Source organism: Macadamia integrifolia, chromosome 9 (genome assembly GCF_013358625.1).
Source record: "Macadamia integrifolia cultivar HAES 741 chromosome 9, SCU_Mint_v3, whole genome shotgun sequence".
NCBI lineage: Eukaryota > Viridiplantae > Streptophyta > Magnoliopsida > Proteales > Proteaceae > Macadamia > Macadamia integrifolia.
Window position 1 is genome coordinate 13,157,582 of NC_056565.1, and position 20,531 is coordinate 13,178,112.

General features: G+C 38.8%; 1 protein-coding gene and 1 pseudogene across 1 annotated transcript; one reads left to right on the forward strand and one right to left on the reverse strand.

The window, feature by feature from the left end:
- On the reverse strand, positions 1 to 6,306 carry LOC122089529 (annotated as a pseudogene).
- An 11,020-nt stretch (positions 6,307 to 17,326) lies between these two features.
- Positions 17,327 to 19,390, forward strand: LOC122088746 (ammonium transporter 2-like). The gene is made up of 3 exons (XM_042658069.1): positions 17,327 to 18,199; positions 18,289 to 18,678; positions 18,859 to 19,390. Exons 1-3 carry the CDS (start codon positions 17,576 to 17,578, stop codon positions 19,300 to 19,302), a joined length of 1,458 nt encoding a protein of 485 aa, XP_042514003.1. The 5' UTR covers positions 17,327 to 17,575; the 3' UTR covers positions 19,303 to 19,390.
- Positions 19,391 to 20,531: the final 1,141 nt, after the last annotated feature.

Here is a 20,531-nt window from a genome sequence, read left to right on the forward strand (position 1 = left end):
TTAATGTGCATTGATCACGGATTTTGGTGCCGACTGGGTGAGCTCTAGTTCACGATCATGATCTCTCCAATCTTTGGTGGACTCAGAGTCGCTCCGCCTTGGAAAATCTCCTCAACCTGAGGGAAGAGCTTGTGATCCTTGACCCCCAAGTAACTGTTCGCTAGAGTCTTGAACGCAAAAAAATCAAAGGAAGGAAAGTGTATGTGGATGTCGATTTTTCCAGGTCTCTGGATGGCATGTCGAGGTGCTCTCTACTGGTCATGGTGAACACCATCAGCCGCTTTTCCCCACAACATGAGAATATCCCATCCATGAAGTTCAGAACCTCAGAAAACTAACAGTCGTCGATTTCTCGCTCAGGATCCGATTGAGATCCTCGATGAGGACAACAAATCTGCTTGTCTTTGGAGAGATCGACGTTGTAGATGTCGTGACAAAGGAACTTCGATGGCGGCTGCAAAGCTCGATTTTTCAATGCCCGATGGTCCGTACAGTAGGTAGCTCCGCTTCTAGATGCGACTAAGTCGATTGTATTACTATTTGGATTTGAGAAACGACTCAAGATCAGACTTTACCTTGTTCTTGATATCGGAATCCATGGAAATGGTGTCGAGGGTGGACGGGTGGGTAAATGGCACGGATTTCCATCGTCCGTCGCCATTGTTGTGAAACCCTATTTTGGTGTTCGTGTAGAGCTTCACCTCCTTCTTCCTCATTTCAATCTCATCGGTTACGGAGTGGATGTGTTGTAGGTTAGGGAGGATGGGTAAGATAGTAATCTCTCCGTGAGGGTGTTTTGGGCATTTAACATATTAACTAACAATTATTCAATCACTTAACGAGAATGAGTAATTGTGATACCCTACTTTTTAAACCCGGTTTAATTACGCGGTTGACCCGATTTAACCGTGCAAGACCCAAACCAGAGAGGGTTAAGGTGGGTTCCTTATGGACCATGATGGCAAGGGTGACTTTGAACACAGGTTGGTCAGATAAGTCAGAGTCAGTGCCAGAGGAGACGGGTGTACCCAAGCCATGCACGTGCACGTATCATAAGGCCATGTACGGATAATACTGGTATATAGCCGTATCCTAAAGTGCATACGTATAATATACCTTGTGCCGAAAGTGAGATACATGCCGAGAGTCGAATTCCATCAAAATCCCACTTGTTGGCTAAGTTTCGACCCTCACGTGGGTGGTCACAGGCGGACATCCGTCCACCTGAGTGACCCACCCATGTGGTTACTAGATATTTTAAAGTATAAATAGCATTTATTGTGTTTTTCATTTTCTCATTTATTACATTAAAGAGTTGGTGAGAAGAGTAAAGAGGAGAGAGAAAAGAAGGAAGAAAAGAGAACGAAGAAGAAGAAAGGGGAAGGAAGAGAAGGAAGGAATGACTTTGAGCGATGCCGAGGTTTGATCTTTCCATTCCAATGCCGAAAGAGTGATCCCCAACACGAGATCTACAATTGGAGGTGAGCAAAGGCTATACTTCTTAAACTTTCACCAAATCTAAGTAAAACCCTTGATTTGGGTAGAGTTCCTTGAAATCTTGTAAATCCCACTTGAGATGATGAATCTAAGGTTTAATAGATAGTCTATGTGTTGATTTTGAAGGATTTGAAGAAGCATTGGTGATTTCTTGAGCTAGGAAGTGATTTTGGGGTTTTGGAAGAGTTCTTGAGCAAAGAAGGTAAGATGGCTTTTCAATCCTTAAATCTAACTTAAATCTAGGTTAGAATTATCTTATAAAACCTTGGATGTGTGAAAAATATGATTGGAAAAACCTCATTTGATTTTCCAAAGGTTGGGGAAAGTTTCAAGGAAGAATGCAATTTTTCGCCCCCTTAGGTGGGCCGGGATCGGTGGGCCAACCAGCCCGCCTGAGGGCACCCGCCTGAGAGGGCAGACCCTCGGTTCCCACTGGTGGGTGAGAACCAGAGGGATGACTAGTCCGCCTGAGAAGACCGGCTAGTCAGCCCGCCCACCTGAGAAGACAGGTGGGCCGAGACAGGTGTGCTCTCCGACCCACCCGTGAGGCCTGCAATGTGATTTTTGTGTCCGAATGGAATCAAAACGAATGGACAACCTTCTTTTATGGTTTTAAACATGATTTAACCATCAAATCTTGTTACTTTTGACCCCAAGGTGGTGAAATGCTAACCCCATTCACTTATGATAGGTTCACTAGAAACTTACGTTTCTTGCACCGGATCTCACCCGTTCCAGACGTGAGTCTTTGTACACAACAAGTAAGTGGGGAGAGGACGTTTGAATTTATTTTAAGGCTTGTTTGACATCATTCAATTGTATCTAGACTAGCCATGTCATCATGCAAATTATGTATAGATTAGTCATCCTCATATGATTATGATATGTGTGTTCTGTTTTACATTCTCAATGCTAAATGGTTGATGTGCTAATGTGATGAATGGTTAGATTACTGTGCATGATGCATTATTAGACTAGGCACCGCAGTCGGCTTGGAAATGAGTGCATTGGTGGCCCGTGGTATGGGACATGGTGGCACTATGCAATCGTACTTTGTCATATAGGAGCATGCGGTTTAGGATTATCCTTTCCCGTGCTACGACCCTTTCCAACAGGGGTTGAGATGTTGGGTTATCACTTGGGGGGAAGCAGTGGTCGCGATTGTCAGGTCACTGTGGTGGTTAGACATATGTCCGACTGGTCATTAAGACAGTCGGCAACCTCAGTGGTATATTCAAGAGGGCCAATCGTACTGTTTTTAAATTGCTGAAGTCAACACCTTTACTTTTCTATCATTTACTTTTATGTTGAGAGCCGGTGGTCGACATGCTTTAATTTTTCGAGTACTCACAGTGGGCCTTCTCTGATAACCCTATGGGCGTATCATGGGATGGAGTTCGTGGCTTATACCCAGGATATACGCGCACTGTGGTTGTAGTAGCACAAAACCAAAGACTTAGTAATGTTGTTTAGGTGGATAAGATTTACAATGAATCGCATAGCATATAGTGCATATGGATGTGATTGTTGTGTGATCCTTCTTTTCACTTACTGAGCTAATGAGCTCATCCCACGTGCGCACCTCTTTTAGATGATTTTGCAAGTCACCCGCCTGAAGATCAGGGGTCAGGCCCCATAATTGAGTTTTTCGATGAGGATTGGTGGGTCCCCGAGGAGTATGAGCACGGTGCTGATTGCATGTGCGAGGGTTGTGCTGTGGGAACTCAGTAATGACGCCGTACAAGGTTTTACTTTTTGATTCTTTTGATGACCCCTTTTTGTGTACTTGATATGTGAATTGTTATTCTTTTTGTGTAAATATCATGCCTGTGGGCCCACATGTATTTATCTATATATTACAATTTGGGTATTAAGTATATTCGGGGTGTTTACAGGTAAATTAGGTCTTCCGTTGAACTTTTGAACGTTTATTTTAGATGTGTGTATGCTGTGGTGGGTACTGTATTAGATGATCATGGCAGGTTTGGGTTAACCAGAGTTAACCCGGTCACCGGTCCGGTTCTGTGTGAACGGGGTGTGACACTAATGACAGGGATGTGTTTGTTATTTTTTAAATTTATATGGGGTGTCTTTGGTGTTTCAAAAAGTCCAGGGGATGGCAATGTAATTTTTTAATAAGTATGATTCTAAAACTCAGAACGGATTGATGAGTATCAATCAGATAAGATTAATTTTGACTTTGACCGATGTGATAAGGATCCACTAGAAAGGTATATGAATATTATAGTAATTAAAATTTTTTTTTAAAAAAAAGAAAGAAAGATAAATCTGTCCAATCAAAGGGGAACTGGATTAATATTGACGTTAGACCGATCTTAAGACTGACCCAAGTTTTAAAACCTTATTACAAAGACAATCCAAATTGGTACCCTCATCTACATTGATTCTGTTGTAACCCGACAGTCACTGAGAGGGGGGTTGAATCAGTGAGCCCAATTTTGATCCCTAAAAACCTGTCTAATGTCTGGTCAAGAAAAACCTGGCATACCTGTCCCTGTTTGCACACAGTCGTATGCACACTCAATCTTTCATAGGCACTTCCAAGTGTACACACATATTCCACATTCTACGCACTTCAATATAAAATGCAAACAACAAGCACCCACAATACAGGGTTTTTACGAAGTTCGACAATATTCCTATATCCCTGGAGTAGTGTCTGTAAAGGCTTCGTACCTATTCAATACACTACTTTTGACTGCACCCACAGTTTGGAGCACCCACACCCAATTTTCTCAAGCCGAAGCTGAGATGACACTTGTAGTGCCAGTACAATGTGTAGCACCCACTACACAGGAGCACTCACTCTTTGTGCTTAACACTCATTAAGCACTCAATAAAGAATACAGTAAATTTGGGCTTATATCAATGCCCTACAGTCAAGCTCTGCCTAGCATATACATTCACAACTAGCTAGCATGCTTACAATTCATCCACAACTAACCTAACATGTAAATATTCATCCATAACTAACCTTAACATACATACATGCATATAATGTAAATCAAATGTTAGAGAATCTCACAACTGATTGTCTGGGATGACTGAAAACTTGTACTGACAAGTTTGGTGCTCACACCTTCTCTCTCCTTGACTTCTTGCTCTTCAAAGCAAACACATCCTTGATTTCTTCTCTTCCTCCTTGGCTTTAATTTAATGTATCATTAACACACCTCAACCACCTCTTATACCTCATTTAATGGTCTAAGAACATTTATCATCAAATATTCATGTTCATTTAAGGACCAATAAAGAGGGGAAAATTTATCTTGCCAAAACAGTAGCCTTATTTCACTCAAAACTCATTTTTTTTTTCATAGTGTAGGGATTGAAAAAACGAAGAAGTAGCAACTTAGTTCACCCAAATTCGAGTTAAAATGAGAGAAATATGACCATTTGAAGTTGGAGCAATGAGATAGCCTGAAATGAAATCTTCGTAGGGGTGGTGTAGGCTACACCGGCAATGCGTGCAGCAGAGGAGCAAATCTAGCCGTAGATCTCATCAAAAGGTATATCTTAATCTGAGCTATCCGATTAAACCAATGGACAATAGATCTAAACCATAGGTTTTGAATCTCTATGACATCATCATAACTTACGCGCTGACGCGTTGTCGATCACGGATTGGTTAGTGTAGCAAGTTTCAAGGTATGCTGTCAGCTAACTTTAATAAAGTTCCATCGATATTGATCGTTAGATCGGAACCGATATGATATGATCGGCTCAGATCAAGATATGGAGAATCTCTTTATAGACTCTATGCGCATGCGCTACACAAAATCAAGACTCAATCTGGTGAGGCGCCACACCATCATATCTAATAGACTCCACCAATGACAAGCCTCGGGTAAGCATCTTCAACGCAAGTTCTTGCACAAACTGTTAGATCTGAATCTGACCGACATGTCTCAATCTGAGCCGTGTATTAAGGATCCCTCTGATTCTCTTATATACACATAAGCGTCTGCCTTCATATTTCCAGTGCTAAACACCCCTTATCAAATAAGACCTTCAAAATATCAAAATTACATAAAAGCCCTTTAAATTTCAAAAATAAATTCCGAAAAATCCACCCAACACCGAGAGCATACTGATTAATTTTTTGTTTGGATTTTTAAACCGGCTTTACGAAATCACTTATAACTTTTTCATATGATATCCGATCGAAATGAAACGAAGTGCTTTGGAACCATAACTGGACGTTCTACGACTTTCCAGAAAACTCAATCATCTGACTCAGCCATATAAAACGATCAAAATGCCCTTAGACCTTTCCAATAACTCATCTTTCTCATACGGAATCGGAACGCGATGAAATCAGAACCGTTGGAAAGATTGGATTTTTATCGTATCGTTACATGGAGAACACTTCATTTAAAAAAAAAAATTCTTCAATGCCAAAATTGCCCTCAACTGCTACAAATGCCGTAACTTCTTCATACTGTATCAAAATGTGACGAAATCAAATGCACTGGACTAGGTAAATTACAATCTATCTTTTTCATGAAGAACCGATCTTCCAAAAATATCATTTTCATTATTGAAAATGCCCCCGAGCATAAATAGGATAATTTTACCAGTTTTGACCCAGAAACCCGTACCACATATTAAAGATGTATCAAACAATTTCATGCATATCAAGTGGCTCTGTTATCTCATCGGTGACACTGGACACTACATGTCGTTATTTCTATCTATGTTACCTAAACTGATCATGTCATCACTATCATGTGATCGAATTGCCAACAAAGACAACCATAAAACAACTGATTCTTCCTCTTCAAACATTTTTGTAATTAGGACTTAGTTATATTAATAGAATTTGACAATGGAACACAATATGGTACCTACAACCTGTACCTACCCTTAGATTCTCTCTCTCTCCTTTAGTGGCCAACTCCTCTGCCACGTTGAGAAGTTTCTTTCTTAAGGCCAAAATGGTCATGTGCAGCTATTGCATTAGTAGCCGTTGTGGTACCACAAGAAACCGCCATGTGGCACTTTGTTTTTTTATTGTAAAAAAAATGTTTTGCATGCCGAAATGTTTATTTGGGAAGATCTAATGGTCCAATTTTATGATTCAAATCTCTTTGGAAAGTTGCTTAGATTTACTGTCCAATGATGAACGAATCAAGTTGAAATTTGGCCAAAAAACAAAACAAAATTGAGTCCTAAAGTTTGAGGTCCAGAATGGGGATAAATTTAAAAAATGTAGCTAAATCAAACTGCTTTTACATGATTTGAGGACATACATTATAATGATAAGACACACCAGCAATAAAAATTTGGGACCGTATTGAGAAGATTTGGGGGTAAAAATCCATCACATGTTGTTTTGGTAATTTTACTCACAAACCAATGAAACAATGGTCAAAGTTCATTGAATTTCCATCAAACCTTAGATTCGAGCGAAAGATAATCTATAATAAGTAAAAAATTACCCTGGAAGTATGATTCGTTTAAAAAAAAAAATTCTTCTCTTGAAAAGGGGTTGGCTTGGTCTTGGGCAAGAGAGTAAAGAATCAAGTCAGAGGAAAAAAAATGGTTCTGATCTAGGCATCAGTGGAGTGGGAACTCTATGAGCAACTACCCGATGATCTAGATAGCCTAAGAAGAGGCACATGCTTGTGACAGAGGACGAGAATTGACCCACTAATTGATAATACAGGCAAGTTCGTTTCAAAAACTTGTCTAAGTCGAGAATAGCAACTCAATTTTTGAAAGATTAAAGTGGTCATAAGGGTATTTTGGTAATGTCATTGGAAAAACCCCTAATTTTCCTGAAATTGCTAATAATTGAGCTTTTCGATGAATCTACGAGAGACTCCTTCAACTAGTGTTGACACACTTTCTGGAACAACAAGATTTAGTGTCTATAGTCTCTATAGTCAAAGGCGTCCTCTACCCTCCAATCTCGTAATTCTTTCACTAGTTAACATTTCTTTCATAGTTTTTTACTCTTTTTGCTTTGCTTTCATTATTTTTCTCTTTTTCTCTTCTTGTTATTTCATGCAAAATAGGTGTGTTTGATCCAACCACTCTAAGTATTGGTCATGCATACCCAAGATGATGTAGAATATTGTGTTTGGTTATTGATGTTATGGTTACATCATGTGTATTAATCTCTTTCATTGGCTTTTCATTCTATATGCTATATTCTTTCAAATTCTTCACATGCATTTAGAATAGGTTTTACTTTCAGTCATGTTTTAATATTAGTTTTTGACATTTAGATCTAGGTATTTACATGGATTTTTTTATTTGTATATCCTTTCTTTTGTCTTTGTTACCATTAAAATATAAGTTTTATCAATAAAAATAGGGTTCTAACATTGATTTTAGTTTTCATCACTTATCATCAATGTTTTCACACAGGCATCATGTTTTTACCATTAACTTGGGTTTCTATAATGTTTTCCCTATCTTATGATATATATTTTTTTTATTGAGATTTTTCTATGTTGGTTTTAACTCTAGGGGCATTTAGTGGTGATATTCCTTTTTTTTTTTTTTTTTTTTTCTGCTAATGACGTGTATCTAGGTTTTCGGCCTGACTAGTCCCACAGACCTATATTGACAATCGCATGGATCGAATCATACCGGGGTTGAATGAGAACCATTCAACTTTCGCTGAAAACAGTGAAGAGCACTAAACACTCCTGTGCCTAGTTATTAAATTTTCTGAATTAAACGCGAATAATTCGGCCAAATAGAATTTTACAAATAATTCGGACCGAATCCGAATCAAATAAAAAATTCTGAAAAATTCTCTAATTTTATAGATGTTTTTTAAAATTCATGAATAATTCGGTTGAACTGAATTTTATCCAAATTATAACCGAATTTTATCTCATATAAAAAAAAAAAAACTTTATCTTGAATTAGTCAATAAGCCTTTAGAAAATAGTGTGATTATTATGCATTTATTATTCTAATGTTACTTTTCTTCTTCTTTTTTTAACAAAAACTGACAAAGTTTATATTTCCTAAGGCAATCTCTCACAATTCCAAAAAAAAAATAATAATAAAATCTTTCATCCCATTTTGGTTTGACTAAGTCTTATAGTTGTTACTCTCTCTCTCTAGTCTTTAAGGTGAACATGCATGGTGGGTGACGTGGGTCTAACTGAATTTGTGCTCAGTCTCTCTGACCCCCTCTTAGTCTCTCTTTCTTTGATTCAATTATTTGAGAAATAGGAAATGAGTTTAGAAAAAAAAAAAAAAAAGAGATGACTAAATATAATATTTTTATCTTTTATCTTTTAAATTTTAATTTTTATATCATTTGTATGTTGTGTATATATGATAACTGATAGATAATATGAAACAAGTATTGCAAATATTAAAAATAACATCTGAATTTTTTGCCCACCTTTTATTTTTGTAAGCGAATAATTCTCGAATCCGAATCTGAATCCGAATTTTATTATCTCTGCCTTTTGACCGATATCTTGACCGAATCATTAAATTAATGAAACGAATTAATCCGAATTTAATAACTATGCTCCTGTGTGACTAACCTAAGGTGTACCTAGTGGAGTCGAATTTAGGACATCCGAGTTTACAACTCATACCAAGTTTGTTCCTTCTATTTCGTGAATGAACAGATATCAGTGATAATGAACTTCAGATCATTTAATTTAGTGGCGATATTCCTCATCCTCTTTATATGATCTCGCACTACATTAATTCTATCATAACGAATAGATGGAGCTAAATTCAGACAATTTTATACTTAATATTGCTTAATTATAATGTTTCCCCAATGCCTGCAGGGATCGTTTGACCCTATCACTGGTCGATAAAGCCCCACGTACATTAAAATAATAGAATCCTCAATAATTACTGGTACCGGCCAGTTAGACTTTTACCACTACTTATAATAGTCAACCTCATAATCAATACTCTCTTCAATGGGTTAGGGTGCGTGGTTTATCTCATGTATTTCTAATTCTATGATCATGCATGAACGATAATAAGCAATTTTCACATAGAGCATTGGAATAGAGGACAACTGTGTAGAAACTATAACAAATTGGAAAGAAAAATAATTATGGAGAAAAGGAAGCTCCCTAGTCACAAAGGTAGCTTTTCTAGTCAGCATCCCAACGTTAATGCGGGGGCAATGAGAGCTACATAAGGTTGAGGTTTTTTTATTTCACTCCCCCGGAGACGTCATTCCTCTCAAGTATTTGTGCATAAGGGCTACATGATTCGGGAATATTCTTTTGCCCCTGAATTCAGGCCAACGATTCATGGGAATCTTGGAAGAAATATTCTGATTCATTGCTAATGAAAATAAGGATCCATCTCAACCGATTCCAAGATGGACGAATTAGCCAATTCCCGTTACGATTCAACAAGTATGGAAACCCTGCAGGTCACGTAACCATTAAATCATTAATGCATGCAATTCCCGATACGACTCAACAAGTGTGGAAACCCTGCAGGTCACGTAACCATTAAATCATTAATGCATTCCAACGGAGGACGACCAGACTTGTATGAAGACTTGGACTGAAATATTATTTTTTGTGTCAATGAATATTTAGTACTAGCAAATTCCTGGTAGGTTTTTCTTCCTATAGAGTTTCTCTGGTATGTGCTGTTCACGGTTAGGTGAACCGTAAATCCACAATTTCTAGTCTTCTAGATTGCAACGTAGGGCAAAAGCGCTTATAAAGTAGAAAAAAAAAAAAAAATTCAAATTAAACAAAACTTTTTTTCTTTCGAACCACTACATGTAAGGTCTCCCTGGTGTTACCTACGCCGACAAGTGGGGTCAAATGGGAGCATTTTCAGCGCACATAGCGGGGAGAGGGGTATCTTGGTCTTTTTGCATCTAGCTATATATGAATAGGTAATTAACACCAAATTGGTATTTTTATTTTATTTTTTACTATTATTTTGTGGAGTCCTTTCTAGGCATCACTATGATTAGTGAATAAGTACAACATTTCATTATTTGTCACTTGATAGCACATGTTGGTGTACGATGTCTTGTATTTCGTCAGAGTTTAATCCAGGGAGTATTGGTGCAGCACCTCGACAGGTAGGACAGTGGTCCTGTTAACCAGTCAACGGGCCATGGGGTTTACAAGGGGGTAGGAGGCCCCCTGCATAGCAGGTGTGTAGGGGGCGCAGCCCCCCGCTCTAATTTTTTATTTGAGAGCAATTGTGTACTTTTCGGATTAAGGTTTTTTCACTATATATTTGTAGCGAGGGTTTCTTTCTCTGTAATGTAAACAATACTGAGAGATGTGAGGACGAACGCTATAACCCTATTCTCCACTGATAGTGAAGCAGGATCTCATCTCACCGGGGACATAGGCAACCTTGCCGAACCTCGTAAATCCATGTGCATTGTTTGTTCTGTTTTTCCATTATCTTCTACATCGTTTTAGGGTTGCGTTTATGTAAATCGGTATCAGAGCTCTAGGTTTCCGTTTTCTAGGGTTTACTATCACGATGACAGAGAAGAGATCGAATATCAAGTATGATATCAAGCGGTTCAACGAGAAGAACAATTTCACTCTCTGGCGTCAAAGGATGAAATATCTTCTGATACAACAGGGTTTGACGAAAAGTTATTGAGAAAGTCAAAGAAACCTACGAAAATTACTGATGAAGATTGGGAGGAGATGGAGGAAAAGGTGATAAGTGTTATTCGATTGAATCTTTCTAATGATGCCCTATAATATGTTGTGAGTATCGAATCTGCACCGCAGTTATAGGCAAAACTTGAAAGCATCTACATGACGAAATCCTTAAATAACAAGTTGTTCGTAAAAAAATAATTGTACTCTCTACAGATGGAGGAAGGTACGGATCTATTAGAGCATCTTAAGATATTCAATCAGATCGTAAGTAAACTTGTAAACCTTGAGCTTAAGATCGAGGATGAAGACAAGGCATTACTGTTGCTGTCATCGCTCGCAGAATCATATAATCACTTGATAATGACTCTCTTGTACGAGAAAGAGACCCTTGAGATGGATGAAGTCACGGCCGCCCTCATGTCCAATGATACAATGAAGAAGGCTGGTAGTGCAAAATCTCAAGAAGAAGGTCTTTTTAGAGGTGATAAAGAGCAAGAAAGAGGGAGATCAAATCAGACGGGATCTGGGAAGAGTTGATCGAAATCAAAAGGGGCAAAGACAAAGGTCTCGTATTACTATTACAAGAAGGAAGGTCATATGAAGAGAGAGTACTTAAAGAGGAAGACGGACTTGAAGAAGAAAAATATAGATAAGGCATCTGAGGAAGCTAGCATGGCGGACCGTTCAGATGGAGATGATGGAAGTATACTCTCTATATCATCAGGTAAGAATCAATCTTCTGATTCTTGGATTTTAGATTCTGGATGTTTATATCACATGTGTCCACATAAAGATTGGTTTAAGACATATCAACCATATAATAGTGGGTCTGTCCTAATGGGGAATGATGTTGTATTTAAGACCATTGAGATAGGCACTATTAAAATCAAGATATTTGATAGGATAGTAAGAACTTTAGCAGATGTGAAACAAATACTAGAACTAAAGAAAAACTTAATATCTTTGGGGGCACTTGACTCAAATGGCTACAAGTATATAGCAGAAGGTGGAATTCTCAAAGTTATTAAAGGTGTTATGATTGTCATGAAGGGACAACTAACAAGAAACATATACAAACTCATATGGAACCCTGTTATAGGTGAAACATCTGTGACTACAGATGTAGGATTTGATACAGATAAAACATATCTGTGACATATGCGGTTAGAACATATAAGAGAAAGAGGATTAATGGAGCTTCATAAAAGAAAATTATTGAAGGGAGTGAAAATTTATAAACTGAACTTCTACAAGTATTGTGTGTTTGGAAAACAGTGCAAGGTTAGTTTCAAAACTGCAAAACATAAGAGTAAAGAGGTGCTTGATTATGTACACAACAATGTATGGGGTCTTTCAACAATAAAATCTAAAGGTATGGCAGAATACTTCATGACATTTGTTGATGATTACTCAAGGAAAGTCTGAATCTACTCCATAAAGCATAAAAGTGAAGTGTTCACTAAATTTAAGGAATAGAAGGCTGAGGTAGAAAGGAAGACATAAAAGAAAATTAAGTACTTGAGAATAGATAATGGAGGGGATTATACGTACAAATCGTTTCTAGAATTGTGTAAAGCTGAAGGGATTACACATCACTTCACGGTTCTAAAGACACCATAGCAAAATGGTGTAGCTGAAATGATGAATAGAACGCTTCTAGAAAGAGCTCAGAGTATGAGCTTGAATGCAGGGTTGAGCAAGAGATTTTGGACAGAAGCAGTGAATATGACATGTTTCCTCATCAACAGGTTTCCATCAAAGGTGATTGATTGTAAAATTCTTGAAGAGGTATAGACAGGAAAAACAGTAGATTATTTTATTCTAAAAATATTTGGTTATCTAGCCTATGCACATATTGAGAGTGAACAGTGTTCTAAGTTAGATTCAAAGTATAAGCAGTGCATCTTTCTTGGTTTTAAGAAAGGCATAAATGGATTCAAGTTGTAGGATCCAAGTTCACAGAAAGTTGTGGTTAGCAGGGACGTTGTGCTTGATGAGTCTCATATGGTGAAATCAAAATATAATTCACAAACAGTTGGTGAAAATAGAGAAGGTTCCACTGTGCAGGTGGAGTTAGGTGAGTGAAAAACAACAAAAGAAAATGAGTCATCCAGTGACTTACCAGGACAACAGGAAGCAGTAGAAGTTTCATATACTGTAGCAAAGGATAAAGGGAAGTGTACTCACAAAGCACCTGTGAGATACGGGTATGAGGACATGGTTGCCTATGCCCTCACTGTAAGTACAGGTGATCCATCTTCCTACCATCTGTAGGTATCATGGATCTCCGTCGGGTCGCTATATGGCGCGTAGCGCTTGTACACACGCTAGGGTTCGACCCTAATAAGATGAGATAGTATCCCCTGGTCATCAAATGCCAATGGGGGGATACACATTATGGGTAAAAGGGAGTCGCAGCCTAGAAAGGGTCTAGAACCCATAAATGTCTCCCCCAATCAAGAGAGAGAGACTAATGACTCTGATGGATAAGGCTGGTTTGCACCAAGATTCTGGACAAGTGTCAAGTGACAGACTGGGAAGGTGTTAGGCACCCAGTCTGCCCGACCTTAAGGTGGATCTCCTTTTGTTTGATCAAAGTTTGTTTGTACCCTACTAACTAGTCCTAAATCTAGGTCACTGAAAACCCTAAACTAGGTATCTAAGCATGACATGTGAAAAACCTAAACCAAGTGTCTAAATTATACTAGCTAGGTTATGATGCAAATAATGAAATGATTATGCTAATTAAAAAAAATTAAAAATCCTAAATTAAACTAACTCAATTAATTGAGCCTAACCTAGATGAATGATTAATGAATTTATGAAATCCCAAATTGAATTAATTAAAATGATTAATCCCAATCCCTAGTAATTTGTGAAATAAATTATTGCAATCCTACTTAATCTAATTGGTAAAAATATTTATAAATTAAATGAGACCTAATTAATTTATAAAAAATTAAATGGATTAATTACATTAAATGAATGCATTTTTACTAATCTACCTAATCTAGTATAGGAGAATTAAACTAAACCTAAAGTTTAATTAAATTAATTATGAAACCTAATTGCACTAATTATGTTTACCTTAAGCTAATCTAAGATGAGTTAAACATTTTTCAAAACCCTAGTTAAGCTAATGAGAAGAGAATCTCTTAACTAAATAAATGCAATGCTAATTATCTTCTAAATTAAATATGTCTAATGATTATTTTATGCTATACCTATATTGTGTTAGAGTCTAAATGTTATATTAATTGAACCCATTAAATAATTAAAACAACTAATTACGATAAAGAAAAACACTAGTGAAAAATGATATATAAGCTTAAGTAATTAAACTAATCAAAGAAGCTAAATGGAATGATTAAAGAAAGCTAAACAAGCTAAAAGAAGGGAAAGTTGGATGAATTGGAATACAAGTACACTAATTGCACTATTTTAAATAAGATCTAATTTTTTTTATTGCATTTAAAGAAAGAGGGTGAAAAGCCCTAAAAAATAAGAAATTATAACACAAACTCGTTCCCCAAATACGTCCTAATGCTATGGGCCGGTTTGAGAGGCCAGCCACACCTATACTAGTCTACGTCCTAAACTACGTCCCATATATTATTAAAAGAGAAAAGAAAACAGAAAACGGACTAACTTATCAAAATTATTTAATCTACACTGAACAATTAAGACTATGATGAAGAAAAACAAAAAAATACAGAGGCATTGTTCTGTTTTTTATTCAAAGAGAGGGAAAAAAAAAAAAAAAGACATGGAGCCATAAAAAAAACAAACGATGGAGAGGGAGTTGTGTGGGGCGGTTGGGCTCAGTTAAGGAGAAGAAGTATAAGAAGAAAGAGAAGGGAGGTTTGGTGGCTGCTGGTTAGCAATTGCAGCAGCAGGAAAAAAGAAGTGAAAAATAAGAAGAAGAAGAAGAGAAAGGAGGTTCGGTGGGACTGGTTAGCAGTTGCAACAGCAAGGAAAAAGAAGAAGAAGAAGAGAAAGAAGTTGCAGGTTTGGTTAAGGAAAAATAAAGGAAGGAGAAGGGGGTGGAGAGGATTCGACCATAGTAAAAGAGAAAAGAAGAGAAGAAGAAGAATAAGTAGTTGCAGGTTTATGGATTCAGCAGCAAGGAACAGAAGAGAAGAAGAAGAAGAAGAAGAAGAAGAAGGAGGTTTGGTTTCAGCAATGGGAAAGAATGTTTGGGAAGAGCTAAGAAGATGGAAACGGTTCGGTATGTTTCAGATTTGGAAGGGAGAAAAGGGAGGTTGGTGGTTAGGAGAAGAAAGGAAGAAGAGATAAAGAAAAAGGGAGGAAGGATTAAGGTTCTTGGATCCTAATCCAAGGGCCTAGATCTAAAAAATAAAACAATTAACAATTAAGTAGAATCATAAAGCCAAATGTAAATTCAAAATCAATTTAAATTAAAACAAACCAAAAAAAAAATAATAATAAATAAATAATTAAGTCTGAATGAACCTAATTACATCTAATTGAACCGGAAAAAACTAAAATGAATATAATTAAACCAATTAAACAAAAATCATATTTAATTGAATCGGGTTACATCTAATAAACCATATTAAACAAAAACGAAACTATTTAAACCTAATTAATCTAAATGAACCAATTATTAATAAATTAGAACATAATCTATTAAATTAGATAAACTAGTTCTAAATTACAATTAGGAGAAGAAAAATACCTTAAACCCGGCTTTAATCAATAACACAAGGGGAGATAACACTTGTGGTTCAAGCCCCAAATCGAACCGAACTGGACTAGATCTCCCGACTCAATGAAGGATTATTGTGTTAAACTTTTAGACTTGGAGAATATTTGATTTTAGAGGGAAGAAGTTAGCCAAAACCTTGATGGGGTCATCCTCTCTCTCAAATTCTCAATTTTTTCTCCTCCTCTTTTGGAAGAAAGGAAAGGCTATACTTATAGTCCTGGGACTTGAGACAATTCTCTCTTATTTTTTATGTGGGACTAAAAAACTAGAGAGAATTGTCCAAAAAGGCTTGCTTTTGGACAAAGGGGTTTGGGCTCCATGTGGCACTCCTTGGTTGCTCGGAATGGAATATGATACCGAACTTTGGAGTCAACTTTCGGGGGTCATATCTTTCAAACCGTTAGTCAGAATTCGACGCGTAATATGTCGTTAGATAGCTCAGTCTGAGCACTATCCAATGATGTGAGACACGATTGTGGTTTCGACCAAGAATCTTTACAAAAATATGCATAAAGTAGGGACTCGGATCATATAATGAAAGAGAGAATCAGACGTCGATTCGCATAGTTCTCGCATCAAAATGTAATGTCCGACTTGAGAGGACAAACAACAATAATCCACAACATCAAATTCTAATTTTTGAAAACATTTTCTTTTGAAAGTTTATAGGGGGAAAATGGTCATTTTCTACTCTAAGCTTGAAAATTCTCCAAGTCTAAAATGTCCAATATGTAATTCTTCATATTGTCATCATTGCCGGGAGGTGACAAAATGATCCACAACTTTGTACTCTAATGTGACTCATTCGTCTACTCTAAAATCTATGTACAACTATTCCCTCTTGTTGCCAACTTGCCACCATGGTTCTATACTCTGCCTTTGTGCTTCATCTGGAAACTGTTCTTTTCTTTTTTTGCTTAGTCAACAATCTTAATCCGCACATGGTAGGATTCAAGGTCATCTCCACGTAAGATGGCATGGCAAATGCAAAGTTGCCCATGTTAATTCGGCATCCACCCCTCCCACGGTTGGTATTTCCGAGATAAGAGGAGGGGAATATTCCTTTAGTATACCCTAAGATCCGAAATATTCCTAACATCAGAGAGTTGCCCCTCTCCAGGACTCCACGCCCAGTAAGACTCTCCACGGACCTCCCCCTTTCTCTATTCTATCAGTAGCCTATAAATACCAAGGTAAGCCTCCATTGGGGGATCAATCACTTCTTTTGACTAAAAACTCTCTTGAGTATCTACTGTTGAAAGATCTAACTTAGGTACCGGAGAGTCCCCCATCGGGTCAGTCCGGCTCTTCCCTATCTTCTCTTCTGTGTAGATTGACTGAAGCTATAGGAGCTGCAAGGAAGATCGACTGATCAATTTTTATCACATCATAATCAATTTACAATTTACAATTTACAAGGGATTTGCATGTATGACAAGGATAAGAAAAGGACTTGATCATTATGTAGAGTCTTACTGGAGATAAGTGAAGAATAGGTCAATGGGAAGAGTCCTCCTCCACGTTATTAGTGAGGTGGGTAATAAAAAGTCTGCCTTCTATTCCAGAGTCCCGTGTTTCTCATTTCCGTAGTCCTCGCCAGTCGTTCTAATGGAATTTTCTCAGAATCTCCATCCGCTGACTTTCTTTCAACTAACCCGATTAACATAAAAGGGTATTTGAATATTTGATCAACAAAGAAGAAGATCTGATTGTTATCATTCATAGATCCATGGCCACTCCTGATGCGTACCAAGAACACCTCCCGTCCGTGCCGGGTTGGTTGAACAAAGGCGACAACGCATGGCAGATGACAGCAGCCACCTTGGTTGGCCTCCAAAGTATGCCAGGCTTAGTTATCCTCTATGGCAGCATCGTCAAGAAGAAATGGGCAGTCAATTCAGCTTTCATGGCTCTTTATGCCTTCGCTGCCGTCCTCATATGTTGGGTCCTCCTCTGCTACCGCATGGCCTTCGGTGACAAGATTCTTCCCTTCTGGGGTAAAGCTGGTTTTGCCCTCACCCAGAGATACCTCATCGGCCGAGCTGCCGTCCCCGAGACTGCTCATAATACAACTCCGATGAACGAGCCCTTCTACCCAATGGCCTCACTCGTCTACTTCCAATTCACCTTCGCCGCTATCACACTTGTACTTCTAGCTGGATCTGTTCTTGGCCGTATGAACATCAAAGCCTGGATGGCTTTTGTCCCTCTTTGGCTCATCTTCTCTTACACCGTCGGTGCCTTCAGCTTATGGGGTGGTGGCTTTCTCTATCACTGGGGTGTCATCGATTACTCCGGTGGTTATGTCATCCATCTCTCTTCTGGTATCGCTGGTTTCACTGCAGCCTATTGGGTAACTACTTACCTCTAATCTACCCCCAAAAGTGAGTAGTTCCATGTGAAGACTTATAGGTATTTGTATTTCGATATCCTTTCTTGCAGGTGGGGCCGAGGCTGAAGAGCGACAGGGAGAGGTTTCCGCCGAACAACGTGTTATTGATGCTTGCCGGGGCAGGGCTATTGTGGATGGGCTGGTCAGGTTTTAACGGTGGAGCGCCTTACGCCGCCAACATCGATGCGTCGTTAGCTGTGTTAAACACCAACATATGTGCAGCCACGAGCCTTCTCACGTGGACATCGCTCGATGTGGTTTACTTCGGAAGACCATCGGTGATCGGAGCTGTTCAAGGGATGATGACGGGTCTTGTCTGCATAACTCCCGGAGCCGGCCTGGTTCAAGCTTGGGCGGCGATAGTGATGGGTTTGCTTTCCGGTAGCATTCCATGGTTCACAATGATGATACTCCACAAGAAGTCCACATTACTACAAAAGGTAAGAAGGGAAAGCACTTCACTTTTTACATTTTATTGTCTGGTGGAGCCCCAGCTGTGAGGAGTGTCAATCGGTTTGGTTCGATTCAGTTCAACCTGAGCTATTTCAGTTTGCTTCGTTTGGTTTCACCGATTTGAGTTAGGTTTTAATAACTCTGCAACTGTGTTTGATGATGATCAGGTGGATGACACATTAGGGGTGTTCCATACACACGCGGTGGCTGGGCTACTAGGAGGGGTTTTGACGGGGTTATTAGCGGAGCCAGTTCTGAGCAATCTTATTCTACCGGAGACCGGTTCGAGGGGTGCATTTTACGGGAAGCGAGGAGGGGTCCAGCTACTGAAGCAACTGGTTGGGGCGGTATTTGTGACTGGATGGAACATAGTGTCTACGACTGTGATACTGTTGGCTATACGGTTGGTTATACCGTTGAGGATGACGGAAGAACAGCTGGTGATAGGAGACGACGCGGTGCATGGAGAAGAGGCTTACGCTCTTTGGGGTGATGGAGAGAAGTATGATGCCAACAAGCATGGCCACGTGTCATTATATAATCGTCACAATGAATCTTCACCGTCCCCTAACTTCAATGGACCCGCCAGGGGAGTTACCATTCAATTGTAATCGTTAAATCCAGAAACGGATATTTTGACTCTTTTACTAGAATCTCATACATTGAATTAGAATATTTTAATCTCTATTTTAATCCTAACCGTACACATAACACATATCCAGATGTCCAGTCTTTCAATTTCTCTGACTCTATTCTGTTTACTCCAAATTTGCCGTGAACGGACACAGTCAACTTTCGCTGTGTTTGGATGTCAAAGAAAAGAAAAGAAAAAACCCACTTGTGCATTCCAGAGGTTTCCCACCAATTTCTTTGGTCAAATTTTTCTTTTTTTATAATATTTCATTTTCAGCTTCTCTCTTTCTTCTTGTTCTCCAACCTCAGTGGCATCCCCCACCGACCAAAAAAAAAAAAAAAAAAAAACTTTCTCATCAGCGTCAGTGAGGATGACTCTGACTATTCTCTAGTTTTGTGCTCTTGGCACGTAGGTGGGTGTGCCTGAGAAGGCACAGAGGTGTGAGCTGTGATGGGCATTAGACGCTCAGTTTGACTTTTCTACCCGGCCACACAACAGCAAGTTTGGTAATTCTATATTTTATATTTGGGAAATTTACTGTCCCACCACCTAAAGAATGTCATAATGATAAGATCACCCCTCTATTTCACCAAATTATTCTCAGACCCTTTACCATCAGTCATTGTTAAGTAAGGAATTGAAATGACGAGTTTACCCTTTTGACTAATACATGACCAAATGCAGAGCTACTCACAACTCAATTTTCCTTCGCTTGCAAGTGCACCAGGTGCATGGTAGTGTCTCTCGTTTCCTTCCGGTGGTGGTGGCGGTAGCGGCAGTGGTAGTGGCAGTGGTTATGGTGGCCTAAGGGATGTATTAGATGTGTGGATTCCATTAGCGACGTGATATCCTTATTTTTTAGCATCCTGGAGACATCGCTTTTGGTGCGGTGGAGTTGGATCTTGGGAGGTGGGTGATTATGGTGGCCGGGGGTGTGGACTTCTTCCCCCCTTAGGTCACGGTATCCGATGGTGGAGTTGGCATTGGTGTAGAGTGGCATACTTTGCAATGAACTATCGAGGACTGTAGCAGCAATGTTGAGTATGCCCTGTGGATGGCCTGAGGGATGTTGGATCTAGAAGGCTACGAATCGCATACCGCGGAGGGTGAATCCACAGTTGCGACGTTGTTTGGGATGAGGTTGCCGACAAGGACTCGGACGGTTCCAATGCAAACGTCGCGGAAGCAGTGGAGGGTGCAGATTTC